Here is a 17,698-nt window from a genome sequence, read left to right as displayed (position 1 = left end):
GATCCACCATGAGTGTAGATCATTCTGTCCAAATTTCAGAGCTAAATTCCATGTGGTTGGGCCGGAAACGCTGCTGGACTCCTTATAGGTCCAGTTTTCCAGTTTTGCTTCTGCAGAAAATTGGACTGATTGTTTGAAGGCTTTCCACTCAAAACTAGCTCTGGCACTCTTCATAAGAAATGATCCTTGGGATGTCTAGATTTAATCTAGAAAGTTTTAGCTCATTTGGATTTCGTTTGATTAGTCTGTCGCCCCTCCTTCCTTGTTTAGCTCGGTTTCTCCTAGCCGAAGTAGGAAAATGTGCTAAAGTTGACTTTTCATTTCCATGCTTCCATGCTTCCATAGTAGGCTTTATTTAGCCTCTAAATAATATATTTCGAACTTGTCGACAATATATAGCTTGAGCCACTGACATTGGCCCAATTTCTCCAAGACGTGCCTTGTCAAGCCAAAATGCTCATTTTGGGTCCAAACAAACATACGCTTTGTGTCTTGAAGAGGTTTGGTGCTACTTGTAGGCCGCGTTGTGCCCCGAAAGTTTACGAGATGAATTGGCATCCACCCATTATTGGTTGGTTCAAAGTTAACACGGATGGTGCTTGGAAGCGAGGGGAGGATCGTTCAGGTTATGGTGGAGTTTTTCGTGATTTCCAGGGGGAGGTTGTTGGTGCTTTTTTATCATCCCTTGACATTCCTAGTTCCATTGTTGCGGAGGTTATGGCAGTGATCAAGGCAATCGAGCTTGCATGGGTTCGTGATTGGAAGCATATTTGGCTTGAAGTTGACTCTTCCCTAATTCTGAATTTTCTCCGCTCTCTTCAAATGGTACCTTGGCAATTACAGGTGGCATGGAAAAATTGTGTGCATCGCATTTCAATGATGCAATTTCGTTGTTCACATATTTTTCATGAAGGAAACCAGGTGGCTGATGCATTGGCCAATTTTGGCGCTTCAGGTACGGGCTTTACTTGGTTTGATTTATCTCCAAGCTTTGTTAATCAATTTTGTTTAAGAGATAAGTTGGGTCTCTGTAGTTTTCATTTTAGATGATTTCTTTTGTTTTGAAAGGCAGGATGTTGTTTGTCATTCCTCATCCGTAGTACTTTACATCTGGGAGGTGTATAATATGTCATCTCCTCTTATTTGTATTTCCCTTTATTTTTATTAAATCGTTTCCCTCGCATTTACGAGGTTTGATTAAAAAAAAAAAAACCTAACCATCGCAGACGCAATTTTGGTCATGGGTGTCACATACTCACGACCTGTGTCTCGTCTGTCTCTCTAGAATTACTCATCACATAATGCAATAATGGCTCATATGAAGAGTGATTAGCCACCTCGTTAATTACTTGGTGAAGAAATTTAGGGCGTAGTTTCATGGTACCTAATAATTTGAGCTATTGTAAATTTGTAATGGATACCTAATTTCCCCATCTTAATCGAGTCATTTCCCCTTTTTCTTTTATAACTTGAGCTTAGGAAGGAATTACATAAAGAAAGCCAGATCGGCCGGTCAAGAGCTACTTTCACATTTTCACAATTTAAGCATAGAATTCTCTTGTACTAGGATCATTATTATCCAAGAAACATAGTACGGTAGTACAAGCAGGCATAGAATACCAGAACATACGAAGAAGAGACCAACAAGCTAACCAGAATCGAAACCAAAACTAATTCATGAAAGAAACGATCTTCTTGAGCATGGTCACAGCATTGTCACAAGTAGCATTGGACAAATGGAACACATGCTGCTCCTCCTTCGCTTCTGATACCTCCACAACTCCATTCCATCCACTCTTCTTCAACACCTCACTGTAATACCACCCCCTATCTTTCAACGCATCCTTCTCCGCAACACAGACCAAAACTTTCTCACAACCCAACTCCCCCAACTTCGGATCCTTACCCGGATTAAAAAACGGGTCATCGGATCCACTAGTCAAAGGGTAAGCAAACCGCCACAAAGCAGGCACCATCTTTCTAAGACTCTCGGCCAAAGCTACTTCTCCCCCTATTGGTTCTTCACCCCAAAAGTAGGGATGCACCAGAACAATCCCATTCAGCTTAAAACCCACCAACTTCTCAGATCCAACTCTCAAACCCATGTGGTGAGCTATGTTAGCCCCAGCACTATCACCTGAAAAGAAAACCCGGTTCAAATCTGCATACCGGTTCAGCCACTCTTCCGGGCCGTTTCCGGCGAGATGGGACTCCACCCATTTGAGTGCGGCCCACGAATCTTCATAGGCAGCCGGGAGTGGATGCTCCGGCGCCAGCCTATATTCAACAGAAACAGCTGCAACATTGGCCTCGGAGACTAAAGAGTTGAGGTAGTTGTGATAAGTGGGAGAGAAAGCACTTTCAACGCAGAAGCCACCGCCGTGAAAGTAAACGAGAAGAGGGAGCTTCTGGGTTGACTCGGCTGACTCGGTTGCGGTGGATTTGGGAATGTAAAGCCTTGCAGAGATGGGTGGTGCGGTTGAGATGACGACGTCTTTGGATTGAACACCGGTTTGGGGATCAATGGATGCAGGGACTGTGGATGTGCCTAGGAGGCGGTCGATTCGACCGTCTTTGTATACTTTGATGATGGGAGAGAAATCATGGGCTAGTTCGTCGCTCATGGTTAGATTTATGGAAGAGACGATAAACAGATCACAACCGATATGTGAGGAGGAGAAAGGAGGGCTTGTTCTCTCTTAAAATATAGGGTAGTTGTTGGTTTTTCTTGGTGGATTTTCTTGGAAATGTATTCAAAGCAATTTTGAGTCTTTATGCAAGTCACTATATAAAGACTTGATCTTTTACATCATGCATGACGCTCTCGAACTTGTCCTTGTAATCAATGGCATGCAAGATTTCTCGACTAGAAAAAATATCGTAAGAATTAGATTAGATTAGAAAAAGAGAGGAAGTTATCTCATCAGCTTTCGAAAATAGAGCACAACTAGCTTCCCAAGTTTCTGGAAGGAAGATATTCCCTACTTGAAATATCTATGCAGATTTGATTTCTTAAGTCTCTGCTAAAGTAGTAAAGAAAAACTAAACAAATAAAGACTTGCATTCTTCCCACAATTGCCGAGTTTATATTCTTGTCTCGGTATGGAGATTTACCAAATAGATCATTGGAAGCCCGTATTGGGATTAGTTGCCTTTGGAAGCTCGTGTTGAGCCTCAATAAGTCAATATATATGAGTCAACCTATTGGAGCTAACTAGTGCAATAATTGTCGAAGCTCAAATCTTATCCTAAGCCTCACATCACATGTAAAATTGCTAACGTGGCTAGAGGCTTTAAATCTTATTGGTAAATCAACATAACCTCTTCACTCAAACAACTTGACAAAAATAAGCTTTGAATAAGAGAATTAAAATAAGTCAAATAGAACAGGTTGAGAGAATGAATTTTCTGATATATTATTACACCCATTCTGTGGTGTATATAAATAGACTACAATCGTACTACAACTATTGTGTACTATTGTACTACACAACATATAGAAGGTAAGTAGTTACAACAATATATTTTCTTGTAGTCTATTCCTAATAGGGAACGATGACTCACACTAACACTCTCCCTCAAGTTGGCGCATATACATCAACCATGCCCAACTTGCTTAGTGAGTCATAAAACGCCTTCCTAGAAACTCTTTTGGTAAGTACATCTGCAAGTTGCTCTTCAGTTGAAACAAAAGGAAAGCTAATAATTTTGGCATCTAGCTTCTCCTTTATAAAGTGACGATCAACCTCCACATGCTTAGTACGATCATGCTGTACTGGATTCTGTGATATGTCAATAGTTGTCTTGTTGTCACAATACAACTGCATGATATTTTTGAGTTTGAAACCCAGATCACGTAACAGATTTCTCAACCACAACAATTCACACACTCCGTGAGCCATACCTCTATACTCAGCCTCAACACTAGAACGTGCCACAACTTTCTGTTTCTTACTCTTCCATGTAACCAAATTACCTCCCACAAAAGTAAAGTAACCTGATGTCGACCTCCTGTCTGTGATATTTCCAGCCCAATCTGCATCTGTGAAGCCACAAACCTCAAGAATGTTGTTGTGTTTAGAAAACAGTACTCCCCTTCCTGGAGCTGACTTCAAGTACTTCAGAATTCGCATAACAGCATCCATGTGACTCTCACTCGGATTATGCATGAACTGACTCACCACACTCACTGCATATGCAACATCTGGTCTAGTATGAGCCAAATAAATCAAGCGCCCAACTAACCTCTGATAGCGAGCTCGATCAGTAGGTACCTGATCTGGATACTCAGCTAAACAATGATTCTGCTCAATAGGAGTATCAATAGGTCTGCAATCCAACACACCTGTCTCTGTCAGCAAGTCAAGCACATACTTCCTTTGGCACAAATAGATTCCTTCTCTCCCCCTAGCTACCTCAATTCCTAAGAAGTACTTAAGCTCACCCAAGTCCTTCATCTCAAACTCAGAAGCTAGCTGTCTCTGTAGTCTATCCATCTCAACAGTATCATTACCAGTGATTACCATATCATCCACATAAATAATTAGAGTTGTTACCTTCCCTTGTTGATGCTTGAGGAACAAGGTATGGTTTGAGTTGCTCTGCCTGTAACCAACCTTCCGCATGAACTATGAAAATCTTCCAAACCAAGCACGAGGTGACTGTTTGAGACCATAAGAGATTTTCTCAATTTGCATACAAAATCACCAGGAGAAGCAACTACATACCCCGGTGGAAGGCTCATGTACACTTCCTCGGCTAACTCTCCATGAAGAAATGCATTCTTGACATCAAACTGTCTGAGTGGCTAGTTTAAACTAGCAGCGAAGGAGAGCAGAACCCGAATAGTATTCATCTTGGCAACAGGAGCAAAAGTTTCATCATAGTCTATACCATACGTCTGAGTAAACCCCTTTGCTACAAGGCGTGCTTAATTTGTACCAATTCACTGATCCATCTGCATTATGCTTCACGGTAAACACCCATCGACAACCTACAGCCTTCTTGCCTTGTGGTGGAGGCACAAGTTGCCAAGTATTGTTCTTCTGCAACGCCTCCATCTCTTCATCCATCGCTTTCCTCCACTTTGGATCCCCCAATGCATCCTGCACTTTGTTAGGTACTGATACAGCAGATATTTGATTCACAAATGATTCATATGACTTAGACAACCTCCTAGTGGACATATAGTTGGCTACTGGGTATTTTGATTTGGTAGTAAGAGTAGGTTCATATCTTTTGGCTGATTGACCTCGAGTGGTCCTATGTGGTAACACATATTGCTCAACATTAGACTCACTACTACTAGTATCAGTGGATGGACATACCTCAAATGGGTGATCTTCAGTACCAGGAAGCTGTGGGTCAGGGGTAGAAGCAATGGCAAGAGGGGCAGATGTGTCTTCAACCTCATTCTGAGTGAGGTTAACTGGAGCTTAGATGTCTGGAGTTTCTGCTACTGGAGGCGACGTGCTAATAGTCTCAACCGGATCGGTCAAAATACCTCCTGGCTGTGTGACTTCTCATTCTCCTTCTAATTCCTCCCCCTCTCCATGATATAGCTCTTCAAAATATGAATTCTCCCCCTGAAGAGCTGTATCTGAAGAGGAAAAATAACTCATGTCTTCAAAGAAAGTAACATCCATAGTGACATAATACTTTCTGGTTGGTGGATGATAGCACTTGTACCCCTTCTAATAGCCTCCGTAGCAAACAAACACACACTTAATGGCCCGGGCATCCAACTTAGACCTCTGGTTTTTTGGTACATGGACAAAAGCAACACAACCAAAAACACGAGCTAGAATATTATGAAATGAGGGTAAGGAGACATGAGAGGCGAGAACCTCAAATGGAATTTTTCCCTGAAGGACACTAGATGGAAGACGATTGATAAGATGAGAGGAAGCATGTATAGCATCGCCCCAAAGATACTTAGGCATATGAGCACTAAAAAGAAGGGCACGAGCCATATCAAGTAAATGACGGTTTTTCCTTTCGGACACCCCATTCTGTTCTGGTGTTTGCGGACACTGGTTATAAAAAACTCTTGGAACACATGGTTAACATACTCCCCCCCATTGTCAGAACGAAGGACTTTAATGGTGCTATGATATTGTGTTTGAACAAGATTACGAAATGTTTGAAAAGCAGGGAAGACTTCATCTTTGGTTTTAAGAAGGGCAACCCATGACAATCTCGTACAATCATCAATAAACAACACAAAGTATCTCATACCCGATACAGTGGGCTCTCTAGAAGGTCCCTAAACATCAGAATGAATCAACTCAAAAGGAATAACACTTTTATTAGAAACACTAGGAGAATAAGTAGCACGATGACTCTTGGCCAAAACACATGTTTCACAATGTAAAACAGACTCATCCACACCAATAAACAGAGTAGGCATGGATTTTTTCATAAGACTAAAAGATGGATGCCCTAAACGGCGATGCCACAACCAAATTTCACTTAACTTATCAGAATTCGAAGTCAAAGCAGCTCGGGACTGTGCTCCTGGTTTCTCTCCTGCGTATGTCTGATCCAGATGGAACAACCTACCCCTCAGATACCCCCGACCGACTATCTCCCTGGTGAGAAGATCCTGAAAAATCACATACATAGGATAAAAGGTTACAGAGCATGTTCGACTCAGTGTTCAACTGTGGAACAGATATCAAGTGATGGGATAAGTCAGGCACATATAACACATTATGAAGTTCTAAAGTGGGAGTAATACGTACTGACCCTGACCCTAACACAGGAAAAGCCTCACCATTGGCATTAGTTACATAGGACACTGGTGGGGAAGACAATTCAATAAAATACGATTTGTCATAAGTCATATGATCGGAAGCACCAGAATCAATAATCCATGTATGAGAACCAACAAAGTTAGAAACCTTTAAAGCCATACCAATCGTACCCCGACCAGCTATAGAGGCTGTAGGAGTAGCCCCACCTGCTGTATGATGATCTTGTCCAGCCACTCCATAGAAATCTGGTTCTTGGACCAATTGAACAGCAGCTGCTTTTGCCTTATGACGATAACCTTGTTTTTTAGGTTTGAGGTGCGGATTCAGTTTCCAGCAAGTCTCTCGAATATGCCCAACATCGGTGCAATAAGAACACTGAGGACGAGGACGATTAGCAAAGCCTGGTGGAGGTCCTTGCTGATGAACTGGGATTGATCTCTGATGCTGAAGAAAAGGTGCTGGTGCCTGAATAGCTAGGCTGGATACTTCAACTTGTGCCTGTTTGAGACTTTCTTGCTGAGACTCATCCTTACAAATGTATGTAAAAGCTGTGGTCAAGCTAGGAGGATCTGGCATTCTAAGCAATTCTCCTTTGACACTGTTATGTTTGGCATCAAGTCCTCGCAAGAATGCATGAACCCGCTCAAGTTCCTTTTCTTTCTGGTACCATGCAATATCCTCCTGGTTCTTGATCTTGCAAGGACGCTTCTGATCAATTTCAGTCCATACATTCTTCAGCTTGGTTAAAAACACTGACACTGGTTGCTCATTCTGTTGCATTCCTGCAGCTTTGCACATCAATTCATGAACCTGTATAAAATCAGACTCATTTGTATAGAGATCTCCCAACGTCTTCCATATCGCCTCAGCAGTTTCACATTCCTCCACCATCTGTAGCACATCATCAGTCATGGCTCGAAATAGAATCGACATTATAAACCCATCATCATCTTCCCACTTAGCATATGCCTCCTTATCATCTTCACTAGGAGCCTTGATTGTTCCAGTCACATGCCCCATTTTGTGTATCCCACGGAGATAAACAGACATAATCTTCTTCCATGTTCGAAAATGGTACCGGTGAGTTTGGTACCCCCAAAAGAACCACCTTCTGAGCTCTTGACAGAGACTTCAACCCTATGGACCTCATTGGACTTAGAACTCTGACCTTCACTGTCATCACCACCCATTGCAATAATACAATAGAAAAATACAAAAATCCCAAAGTACGCAGCGGAAATAAGAATAGTAACAGTTTTTTTTTTTGAACCTGTTTGACTAAGCTGAATGGGTTGACCGAGTTGAGACGAGTTGACTCACTGACCGAGTTGACCGAGTTGACCAAGTGAAGAGATCGATCTGGAATCGTCCCGAGTTTGGGCAAGGATCGTCGTCCGGGCAGGAAGCGATCGATCTGGAATCCTCCTGAGTGAGCGACGCTGATGTGGACCGAGCGACGCGGCTGAGCAGAGACACCGACGCTGATCTGAACAGAGGGAGGAACGATTCTGGTCTGGTGATCAAGGGAGGAACGATTCTGGGCTGGTAACCAAGAACGACGCCGGGCTGGATCAAGAGAGGCCGATCTGGACTGATGAGAGGAACGGCGACGGTCTCGGGCTGAAGACGAAGCCGACTGGACAAAAGGAGCGACGACGGTTTTGGGCTGAGGACGAGGTCGTCTGGACTAGAGGAGCAACGGCGGCCTTGGGCTGAAGGCGAAGCCAATCGTAGCTGTGAGATGAGGAAGTTACCCGTGAAGAATGAAGACGTCTGCCAACAATTAGAGAACGACGTCGTCTAACCCACAGAGGGTTCTAAGTCAACTGTCTTCCTCGTATTGAGAGAAGACTACAGAAGAAGAAAAAGAGACAAAGTCCTTTGGATCTTTGCTCTGATACCAAGTCAAATAGAACAAGGTTGAGAGAATGAATTTTCTGATATATTATTACACCCATTCTGTGGTGTATATAAACAGACTACAATCGTACTACAACTATTGTGTACTACTGTACTACACAACATATACAAGGTAAGTAGTTACAACAATATTGTTTGGACCCAAAATGAGCATTTTGGCCTGACAAGGCATGTCTTGGAGAATTGAGCCAATGTCAGTGGCTCAAGCTATATATTGTTGACAAGTTCGAAATATATTATTTAGAGGCTAAATAAAGCCTACTATGGAAGCATGGAAATGAAAAGTCAACTTTAGCACATTTTCCTACTTCGGCTAGGAGAAATCGAGCTAAACACGGAAGGAGGGGCAGCAGACTAACCAAACGAAATCCAAATGAGCTAAAACTTTCCAGATTAAATCTAGACATCCCAAGGATCATTTATTATGAAGAGTACCAGAGCTAGTTTTGAGTGGAAAGCCTTCAAACAATCAGTCCAATCTTCTGCATAAGCAAAACTGGAAAACTGGACCTGTAAGGAGTCCAGCAGCGTTTCCGGCCCAACCACATGGAATTTAGCTCTGAAATTTGGATAGAATGATCTATACTCATGGTGGATCATTTCATATGAAGAAGTCAAAAGCCCAATTTGAATTCTTGATGGAGATATAATTGAAGGAATAAAGGAGCCGAAAGTGCTTCCTTATCTCCAAAATTCATCATTCCTCATCTCCAAAATTCATCATTCCTTATCTCTTATCTCCAATTTGTGCTTCCTTATCTCCAAAATTCATCATTTCTTATCTCCAATTAATGCTCCACTATCATTTGTTTAAGGCCAACTACTTTGGCATGGTAGCCTATAAATAGAGGTTACAATGAAACACTTCAACACACAATTCACAACAACAATCTCTAAGATTATCCAAGCCTCTCTAGAGCAACCCTCTCCTTCTCTTACCAATAGTCACACTCCAGTCCTAGTCTCCTCAAGAGCCGACTGTTAGTGCCACCAAACCTTCCAGCCAAGCTAAAGTCACGCTTTAGCAAGTTCTCCTCACTTCCTAGCAGTTCTCGCTCTGCTCGATCTACAACATCGAGTATCGATTGTGATTTTGAAGAAGCTCAGCAAAAGTCCTCGCCACGAGGCACAAAGAATCCCACGACGAGGTTGGTGCTCTCCTCGTCCACAATCGCTTGAAAGAAGTCAGGTCAAGGGATACCCCCGACAACCGCACCCGAACGATGCTGGCACGGCCGCGCAAGAAAAAAGACTGTTGACCAGCTCAAGGAAAACTGGAGTCAAACAAATATATTCCCTTGTAGTCTATTCCTAATAGGGAACGATGACTCACACTAACAAAATACCTGTGGATGAGGGCAATGTCGACCAAGAACCCTCCAAAAATCGAGTGAAGGCAATATAGGTGTAAGGCCCAAACTTAGAGATAAGCTTTGTAATCCATTTGGGCCGCAAGGCCCAAACTCATATAGTGCAAGATTAAAGTGGACGTAGTCTCCCGCTAAGGCGGGAGACGAACCACTATATTTCTCGTGTCTCATTTACTCTATCTTTCTTCTCTAATGTTAACTAGAGCCTTCGGTTTCTAACGTTAACAACCACCTATATTTAAATAAATAAAAAATACAATACTCTAACTTAACTCTTTGATAAAAGAAATAAAAAATAAAAAACTCTTACTTAGACATAAAACAAAAAGAAAAAGATGGATTGATCGAACAAAGAAAAAAAAAGATGAATTGATCTAACATAAGAAGAAGAGTTTTGTTTTGTTTTTTGTTTTTGTTTTTTGTTTTAACTCTTAGCCCACATATATTAGTGAGAATCGAACTCATGCCCTTTATAATATTGTAATTATAATTTATCAACATATCACAGCTCACTGATCATAAGAAGAAGAGTTAAGTTATATAGATTATCATATATATATAATCAATTAACCAGTTTATTCAAAAAAAAAAATCAATTGACAAAAAAAAGACAAAAAAAAAAAACCAGTATCATTTGGTCTAGTGGTATAGGTCTCCTCTTTTTTTTTTTTTTTTTTTTTGAAAAGAAGTCTCCTCTTTATAAGTGGGAGGTCGTGAGTTCGACTCACAATGGACTAGTTATTGTATATGAGTTGTTTATTTGATTAAAAAAAAAGATGAATTGACGAGCATGAGAGGAAGAAGAAGAAGAATAATTGATCAAGCATATAAAAACTAAAATCATATTCAAATGTTTAAAAAAAAAAACACAAACAAACAAACAAAAACCCTAAATGTTACCTTTAATTCAAGCTCTCTGTGCTCTTTGTCGTTATCAGAGGTACCCATCATATAACCTTCACTTTCCAAAAGGGCAAAAGTCGAATTTCAACATCGGGTGGAGGTAGAGAATTTATCAGTATGGAATTTGGGAAAAACGGGGTTAGTTACAATCTAAGTTAGAGTTTTTTATTGGGAAAATGTCTATTTACCCAAATTTGAGATATACTAACCCTACTTACCCAAACATCTTATAAGATTGCCCACTTGTTGGATCATAATTCATATACATATTTGTGCCCTAAAACATGGAAATTACTTGTTCTAAAGCCCAATTTAATGTTGACTAATCCAATTCCATTATTCCCCTAATCTTGTACTTTTGCTTAACCTTTGTGTTTATTTATAAATATTTATTATGTTTTCTTTATCATACTAGGAAACAGTGGAGAAGCATGGAAATGAAAAGTCAACTTTAGCATTTTCCTATTTCGGCTAGGGGAAAACGAGCTAAACAAGGAAGGAAGGGCGGCAGCCTAATCAAACGAACTCCAAATCAGCTGAAACTTTCCAGATCCATTATAGACATCCTAAGGATCATTTCTTATGAATAATTCAAGAGTTAGTTTAGAGTGGAAAGCCTTCAAAATATCAGTCCAAGTTTCTGCCTAAAAGACGAAAAACTGGCAAAACCGGACCTGTACAGATTCCGGCAGCATTTCCGGCCAAACCACAGTGAACTAAGCTCTGAAATTTTACTATGATGATCTACACTTATCAAGCAACATTTGGTATGAAGAGTCGAAGGCCAATTCCAATGTCTCGATGGAGATTCAATTGAAGGAAGCTTCAGGAGCAGCAAACAAAGTCAAAACATGGCAGTTTGGCCTAGAACCTTCTTTGGACGGATTTCTTGTGCATTTTTGGAAGATCTATGATGCTGAAATTATCAAGGAGAGCCCTAAAACAATCCTTCAAGAATATGGCTAGATTAATCCATCATATTATCTTTTGAACAATAGGCATCCCTTGCACACTTTCTCTCCCATGCTTGTCACCTTGACTTTGGTGAGCCAAAACCACTCCAACACTCTTCATTTTCATGTTTCCCATGGACAACAAAGAGAGCAGCTGATCCTCTCTTTTCCTAAGTCATTTTTTTCTACTCTACACTCTCATAGCTCATCATTACTTCTCTCTTTTTACTCCATCTCTTCCATACCCATTTCCCTTGTTTTTAGGATCTATTACCACTCTCATACTCCACCTTCATGCTTCTTACAATACTAGAGCTGCTCCCTTTTGCTTCCATTCATCGTTTTACTCCTCTCTTTCTTCTCTATATAAGCATCCCTTCATTACACTCTTAAGGCATCATCCATTCCACCCCATTGCATCTTCTTTCTCTCTTCATCTCCTTCATAAAACCTCCATATCCACCTCCCAAAATTCAAACCCATAATATCCATACTCCCCTTACTACTCCATCTCCTCCATCACCACCACCTCAACTACCATCTTCAACCACCATAAACTCCATCACTACCACTCAAAATTAGTCAAGGAAGCATCATATCTTCATCACCATTATATTCATCATCAACATCAACAAGTTCATAATCCATTCATTCCACCATCAAGGAGGATCTAAGGGCATTGAAGGAGGAAAACCATGGAGGAGCTAGTCATCAATTTGTCAAGCTTCAACTAGTTCACTCTTTCCTTAAACTCCTTAATTTTCCTTGATGTATTTTAGATTTGGTGTTAATTTGTATGAATATGAGTGAGTAGTTACTTTGTCGGGGCTAGGGTTGAAAGCCCTAACCAATCTTGTATGGATTGATGCTATAATATGATGTTATGCAATTTTCTTTAACATGCCTACATGCTAGTTCAAGAGTTGAATGCATATGCTTATACTTTACCATTTTGAGTATGTGTGTTTGCTATGTCATGATATAATGTTTAGAGATTGGTAACCTTTGAATGTTAAAGCATGAAAGCACACTAGGTGTGCATGTAGGGGTTGTGAATTACAATCACTTAGAGATAAGCTTGGTTGGTTTGCATGATTTCTTCATCTCCAAACTTTATGCACTTAGTTTAATGCACTAGATACCTAACCGGATTGAAATGCATGACTTAAGTAGTTAAGTACTACACCCGAGAGGGGTTGCTTGATATCACAAAAGGAGCATGTCCCTTGTCATACCCGAGAGGGATGCAAGGAGAGAAATTGGTTAATTAATTTAGCATCATTCATATTGAAATGCATCAATACTTGCAAGGGAGGTTAGTGGTGGACAATCTAAATCCTAAATTTCATCCATTTGATCATTAGTTTAGTTAATTTAATTTCCATTTGAGCATCTAGCTATTTTTCAATTCAAAACTATCTTCAAAAACCAAAATCAAATCACTACTCCATCTTGCACATACTCACCATGAGCCTAGATTTCCTTGTGAATTTAGGTTTGTGATTGTACATTTGCATATTCTAGCTCTCCTTAAGTTCACACCCTAGCTAGTGAAAGGAATCCAATCCTCGTGGGTTCGACAACCTTTCTTAAATCCCTATACTATTACTTGTACCCCTTATACTTGAGGGTGGCTATTTGGCTAACACCACTTACCCAACAAATAACATATTTTTTGTGCTAATACCCAACTAAGTATTTTTTTTATTTTTTTTTTAGACAATTTTGCCCTCCTTCCCATTGTCACTTAGAGAGAAGTCAACGGAGACTTGACTGGAGTCCCGTTACCAGTCGCCGGAATACCGTCACCGGTCGCCGGAAGTCCTCAAAAAGCTCGTCAGAGATCTCGTAGGTCACAGGAGAATATTATTGCTCCCTAATAATATCATTATTGTCCCCCAATAAAAACATTACTGCCCCCCAATAAAAACATTATTGCCCCCAATAATATGATTACTACCCCCAAGTAGAAACATTATTGCCCCTCAATAATATTATTATTGCCCCTGAACAACAGCTTCTGCTCCTCTGGTTAGATTACATAGAGCTCCATAAACTTTACAACGCAGATACACTAGTATAATTTTAAGCTCTGCTGCACATTTTCATGAGACAATACCACAAATGAATTGCTACTTTCAAGATCACACATGGGGAGGTGCTTGACCATATAATGCCTTTGTTCTAGGCGTGCATGTGGGTTGCTACTTGCTACTTGCTAGTGTGCATAGTGGAGGTGTCTAAGCACAGTAAGTTTTAAAAAATTAAGAACTAATCAGGTGTTATTATTGTTGTTTACCCTAAAAGATGAAATAATCCAAATAACTTGTACTGGTCAGTAACAAACTTTTGCCAAATAGCTTTTACTTGGGTTTCTACCACATAACTACTTCCAAATGTAGTAGTAACAAATTCAAACAGGATAATGCAGACAAATAGCATATTGTACCTCAACACTTCCTGGTTCTAGTTTGCCTTAATCTAACAGGCAACACCCCCCCCCCCCCCCACACACACACACACACACACCCTCCCTAACAATGAAAAAATTACGTAGAGCTCCATAAACTTTACAACGCAGATACAAGAAAATCAACTCTGGTTCTTGTACCAACTAGCTCAATAGTTGCAAACATCAACACCCACCCAATAAAGTATATGGTGACTAAGATAATTGGCAATTCATGTTTTCAGGGGAGGCAAGAGCCTTTCTCTTTTTGCCATTTCATAGAGCGCAACGGCTGTTAAAACCTTTGCATCAGCTGTCATGCGCCAGAGCTTTTCATAAAGGAGTACACGAACCTTAATCAGCTCACGAAGACCTGTTTCTTTACCTTGCAGCTGATCAATAATCTCTTTATCCACCTGCCCTCTGTACAGATTGAGGCTGAGTTCTTCATCACACCCTCCCTAAGAATGAAAAAAAAAACAAAAATAGTGACCTTTTACAGATAGAGGTTGAGATCTTTATCCACCTGCCCTCTGAACAGATAGAGGCTGAGTTCTTCCTCCACCGCACCACCGCCGACCTCAACCACCTTAACAACGTCTTCGTCGTCGTCGGGTTCCCCTAGCAAGACCCAGCCAAGATCTGGATCGAGAAACAGAGCCGAGATGGCCCAAAATCCGCTGGAAAGGTTCCGTCACAGTCATCGACTCGCCAGGCAACATGATTTCTGCAGCAAAGTCTTCACCGCTGTGAATCGGACTCTGGTGCTCCGACACTCCAACGACGACGAGGAGGAGGAGGAGGAGGAGGAGAGAGAGAGAGAGAGAGATCGATGAGGAGTTAGTTTCAATTTAATTAATAGGGGGCAAAACTGTCATTAAATATTAAATTGGGTAAATAGGAGTAGTGGAATAAGTGTGGGAGTATATTGACTCAAATTTTGACATTGGGTCAATATCCCTTTTTTATTTTTTCTTATAAAAGAGTTAGATCAAATTTTAGTATTTTTTTATATATTTAAAATATAGATGACAATCCATAATTAGTGAGCTGGGAAAGAGCTGAACAAGTAGCTTTATCCAGGGTGAACCCAAAAATTGTTGTTTTCAACTTTTCACAATATGCGCATAGATTTCTTTTGCACAAGGATCATTATATAGAACGTACACCACAACAGATCGATGAAGAGACCGGCCAACAATCTAATCGATTGGAATCGAAACCAAAACTAATTCATGAAAGAAACGATCTTCTTGAGCATGGCCACAGCATTGTCACAAGTAGGATAGAACAAATGGAACACATGCTGCTCCTCATTTGCTTCCAAAACCTCCACAACTCCATTCCATCCACTCTTTTTCAACACCTCACTGTAATACCACCCCCTATCTTTCAACGAATCCTTCTCCGCAACACAGACCAACACTTTCTCACAACCCAACTCCCCCAACTTCGGATCCTTTCCCGGATTGAAAAACGGGTCATCGGATCCACTAGTCAATGGGTAACTAAACCTCCACAAAGCAGCCAACATCTTTCTATGACTCTCAGCCAAAGCTAGCTCTCCGCCTATTGGTTCTTCACCCCAAAAGTATGGATGCACCAGAACAATTCCATTCAGCTTAAAACCCACCAACTTCTCAGAACCAACTCTCAAACCCATCTGGTGAGCTATGTTAGCTCCAGCGCTATCACCTGAAAAGAAAACCCAGTTCAAATCTGCATGCCGGTTCAGCCACTCTTCCGGGCCGGTTCCGGTGAAACGGGACTCCACCCATTTTAGAGCGGCCCACGAATCTTCATAGGCAGCCTGGAGAGGGTGCTCCGGCGCCATCCTATAATTAACAGAAACCGCTACAACATTGGCCTCGGAGACTAAAGAGTTGAGGTAGTTGTGATAAGTGGGAGAGAAAGCACTTTCAATGCAGAAGCCACCGCCGTGGAAGTAAACCAGAACAGGGAGCTTCCGGGTTGACTCGGCTGACTCCGTTAAAGTGGATTTGGGAATGTAAAGCCTTGTAGAGATGGGTGGTGCGGTTGAAATGACGACGTCTTTGGATTGGACACCGGTTTGGGGATCGATTGATGCAGGGACTGTGGCTGTGCCTAGGAGCCGGTGGACTCGACCATCTTTGTATACTTTGATGAGGGGAGAGAAATCATGGGCTATTTCGTCGCTCATGGTTGGATATTTATGGAAGAGATGATAAACAGAGCAAACTGATATGCAAAAGAGGAGGGCTTGTTCTCTCTTAAAATATAGGTACCATTTTTGGTTGGGCTGTTTTCCAGCAAAATTTTGGTTTTCCTGGGTGGATGTTCTCGGACACTGGAATTATATTGCATAAACAGTGTCGTAATTAATGTCGTTGTTGAATAAATTTTTGAGTTTGAAGGCAAGTCATTGAAGACTTTGATCTTTTACATCATGCAAGACGCTCTCGAACTGTTCCTTGGGATACTAGACAGTTAGGGTGAGTTTGGCCCCGAGGTGATTAATTTAAAATCGGCTTTAGCTGTGCTGTGAGAATAATCAGCTGTGAAATTAAGTAGGTTGGTGTTTGGTAAACTGTGCTTTTAAAAGTACTGTGAGTACAAAAGCAGTGTTTAAGTGTTTGGTAAACTTTAGTATAAAAGTGCTGTGAGTTTAGAAAATGACCAAAAAGGACATGATGTTAAAATGATGTTACTTATATATATTTTTAGAAATAATAACATTTATTATCTTTATAAGTTATACTCTACTCATTCATATATCGTGACTTTCTGAAGTTCTGGGAAATTTTCGGAGAATTTTTTGGATACCCGGACTATTTATCGTGACTTTCCGAAGTTCTGGGGTTTTGAAAATTTATTTAAGGAAATAGAAATCAAGTGGCGCGATCTGAGCCGTCAATTTCCTCCACCATCCAATCTGGTCCGTTGATTTGGCTTTAAAAGGAAAGGAAATGGACCAGATTGGCCTAGAAAGCTCGAGAGAGAGGGAGCTTGGAGTCAGAAGGCCACCGACCCGGAAGAGAAGCCTGATCGGAACTTTCACCTCCGGCCACCCCACGACGGCGCACGGGCACCATCCTCTTCGTCTCATCGTACCCGTCACGTATATGGCCGTTGATTGTCCATGCACCGGACGACGAAGAAGAATCGACGGTGAGAAGGTCCGACTGCTCCGGCGAGTTTCAGCGAATTCCGGCGACTCCGGCCACCGATTGGCTTGCATGTGGTATGAAACCTCATTTTCTCGTCATGGTCTACATGCCTGTGTGATTATTTTCTGAATTCGATTAGGTTCTGATGATTTTGTTTTTGGGAATTCTCAGCTTCGTCGCGGTTCCTCGACGCCGGTGA

The 17,698-nt window shown here is 41.2% G+C and overlaps 2 protein-coding genes across 2 annotated transcripts; both read right to left on the bottom strand.

The window, feature by feature from the left end:
* Nucleotides 1-1,540: 1,540 nt before the first annotated feature.
* On the bottom strand, nt 1,541-2,767 carry LOC133740194 (probable carboxylesterase 12). Its single transcript, XM_062168115.1, has one exon. It carries the CDS (start codon nt 2,622-2,624, stop codon nt 1,671-1,673), a length of 954 nt encoding a protein of 317 aa, XP_062024099.1. The 5' UTR covers nt 2,625-2,767; the 3' UTR covers nt 1,541-1,670.
* A 12,672-nt stretch (nt 2,768-15,439) lies between these two features.
* LOC133740853 (probable carboxylesterase 12) lies at nt 15,440-16,718 on the bottom strand. The gene has a single exon (XM_062168790.1). The coding sequence runs from the start codon at nt 16,530-16,532 to the stop codon at nt 15,579-15,581; it is 954 nt and encodes a 317-aa protein (XP_062024774.1). The 5' UTR covers nt 16,533-16,718; the 3' UTR covers nt 15,440-15,578.
* Nucleotides 16,719-17,698: the final 980 nt, after the last annotated feature.

Source organism: Rosa rugosa, chromosome 3 (genome assembly GCF_958449725.1).
Source record: "Rosa rugosa chromosome 3, drRosRugo1.1, whole genome shotgun sequence".
NCBI classification, from domain to species: domain Eukaryota; kingdom Viridiplantae; phylum Streptophyta; class Magnoliopsida; order Rosales; family Rosaceae; genus Rosa; species Rosa rugosa.
The sequence above is the reverse complement of the archived record's forward strand: the minus strand, read 5'-3'. Positions and strand labels throughout refer to the sequence as shown.

Bases quoted from the DNA above. Each gene is read 5' to 3' on its own strand.
- LOC133740194 (XM_062168115.1), bottom strand. From the start codon at position 2,624: ATGAGCGACGAACTAGCCCATGATTTCTCTCCCATCATCAAAGTATAC.
- LOC133740853 (XM_062168790.1), bottom strand. From the start codon at position 16,532: ATGAGCGACGAAATAGCCCATGATTTCTCTCCCCTCATCAAAGTATAC.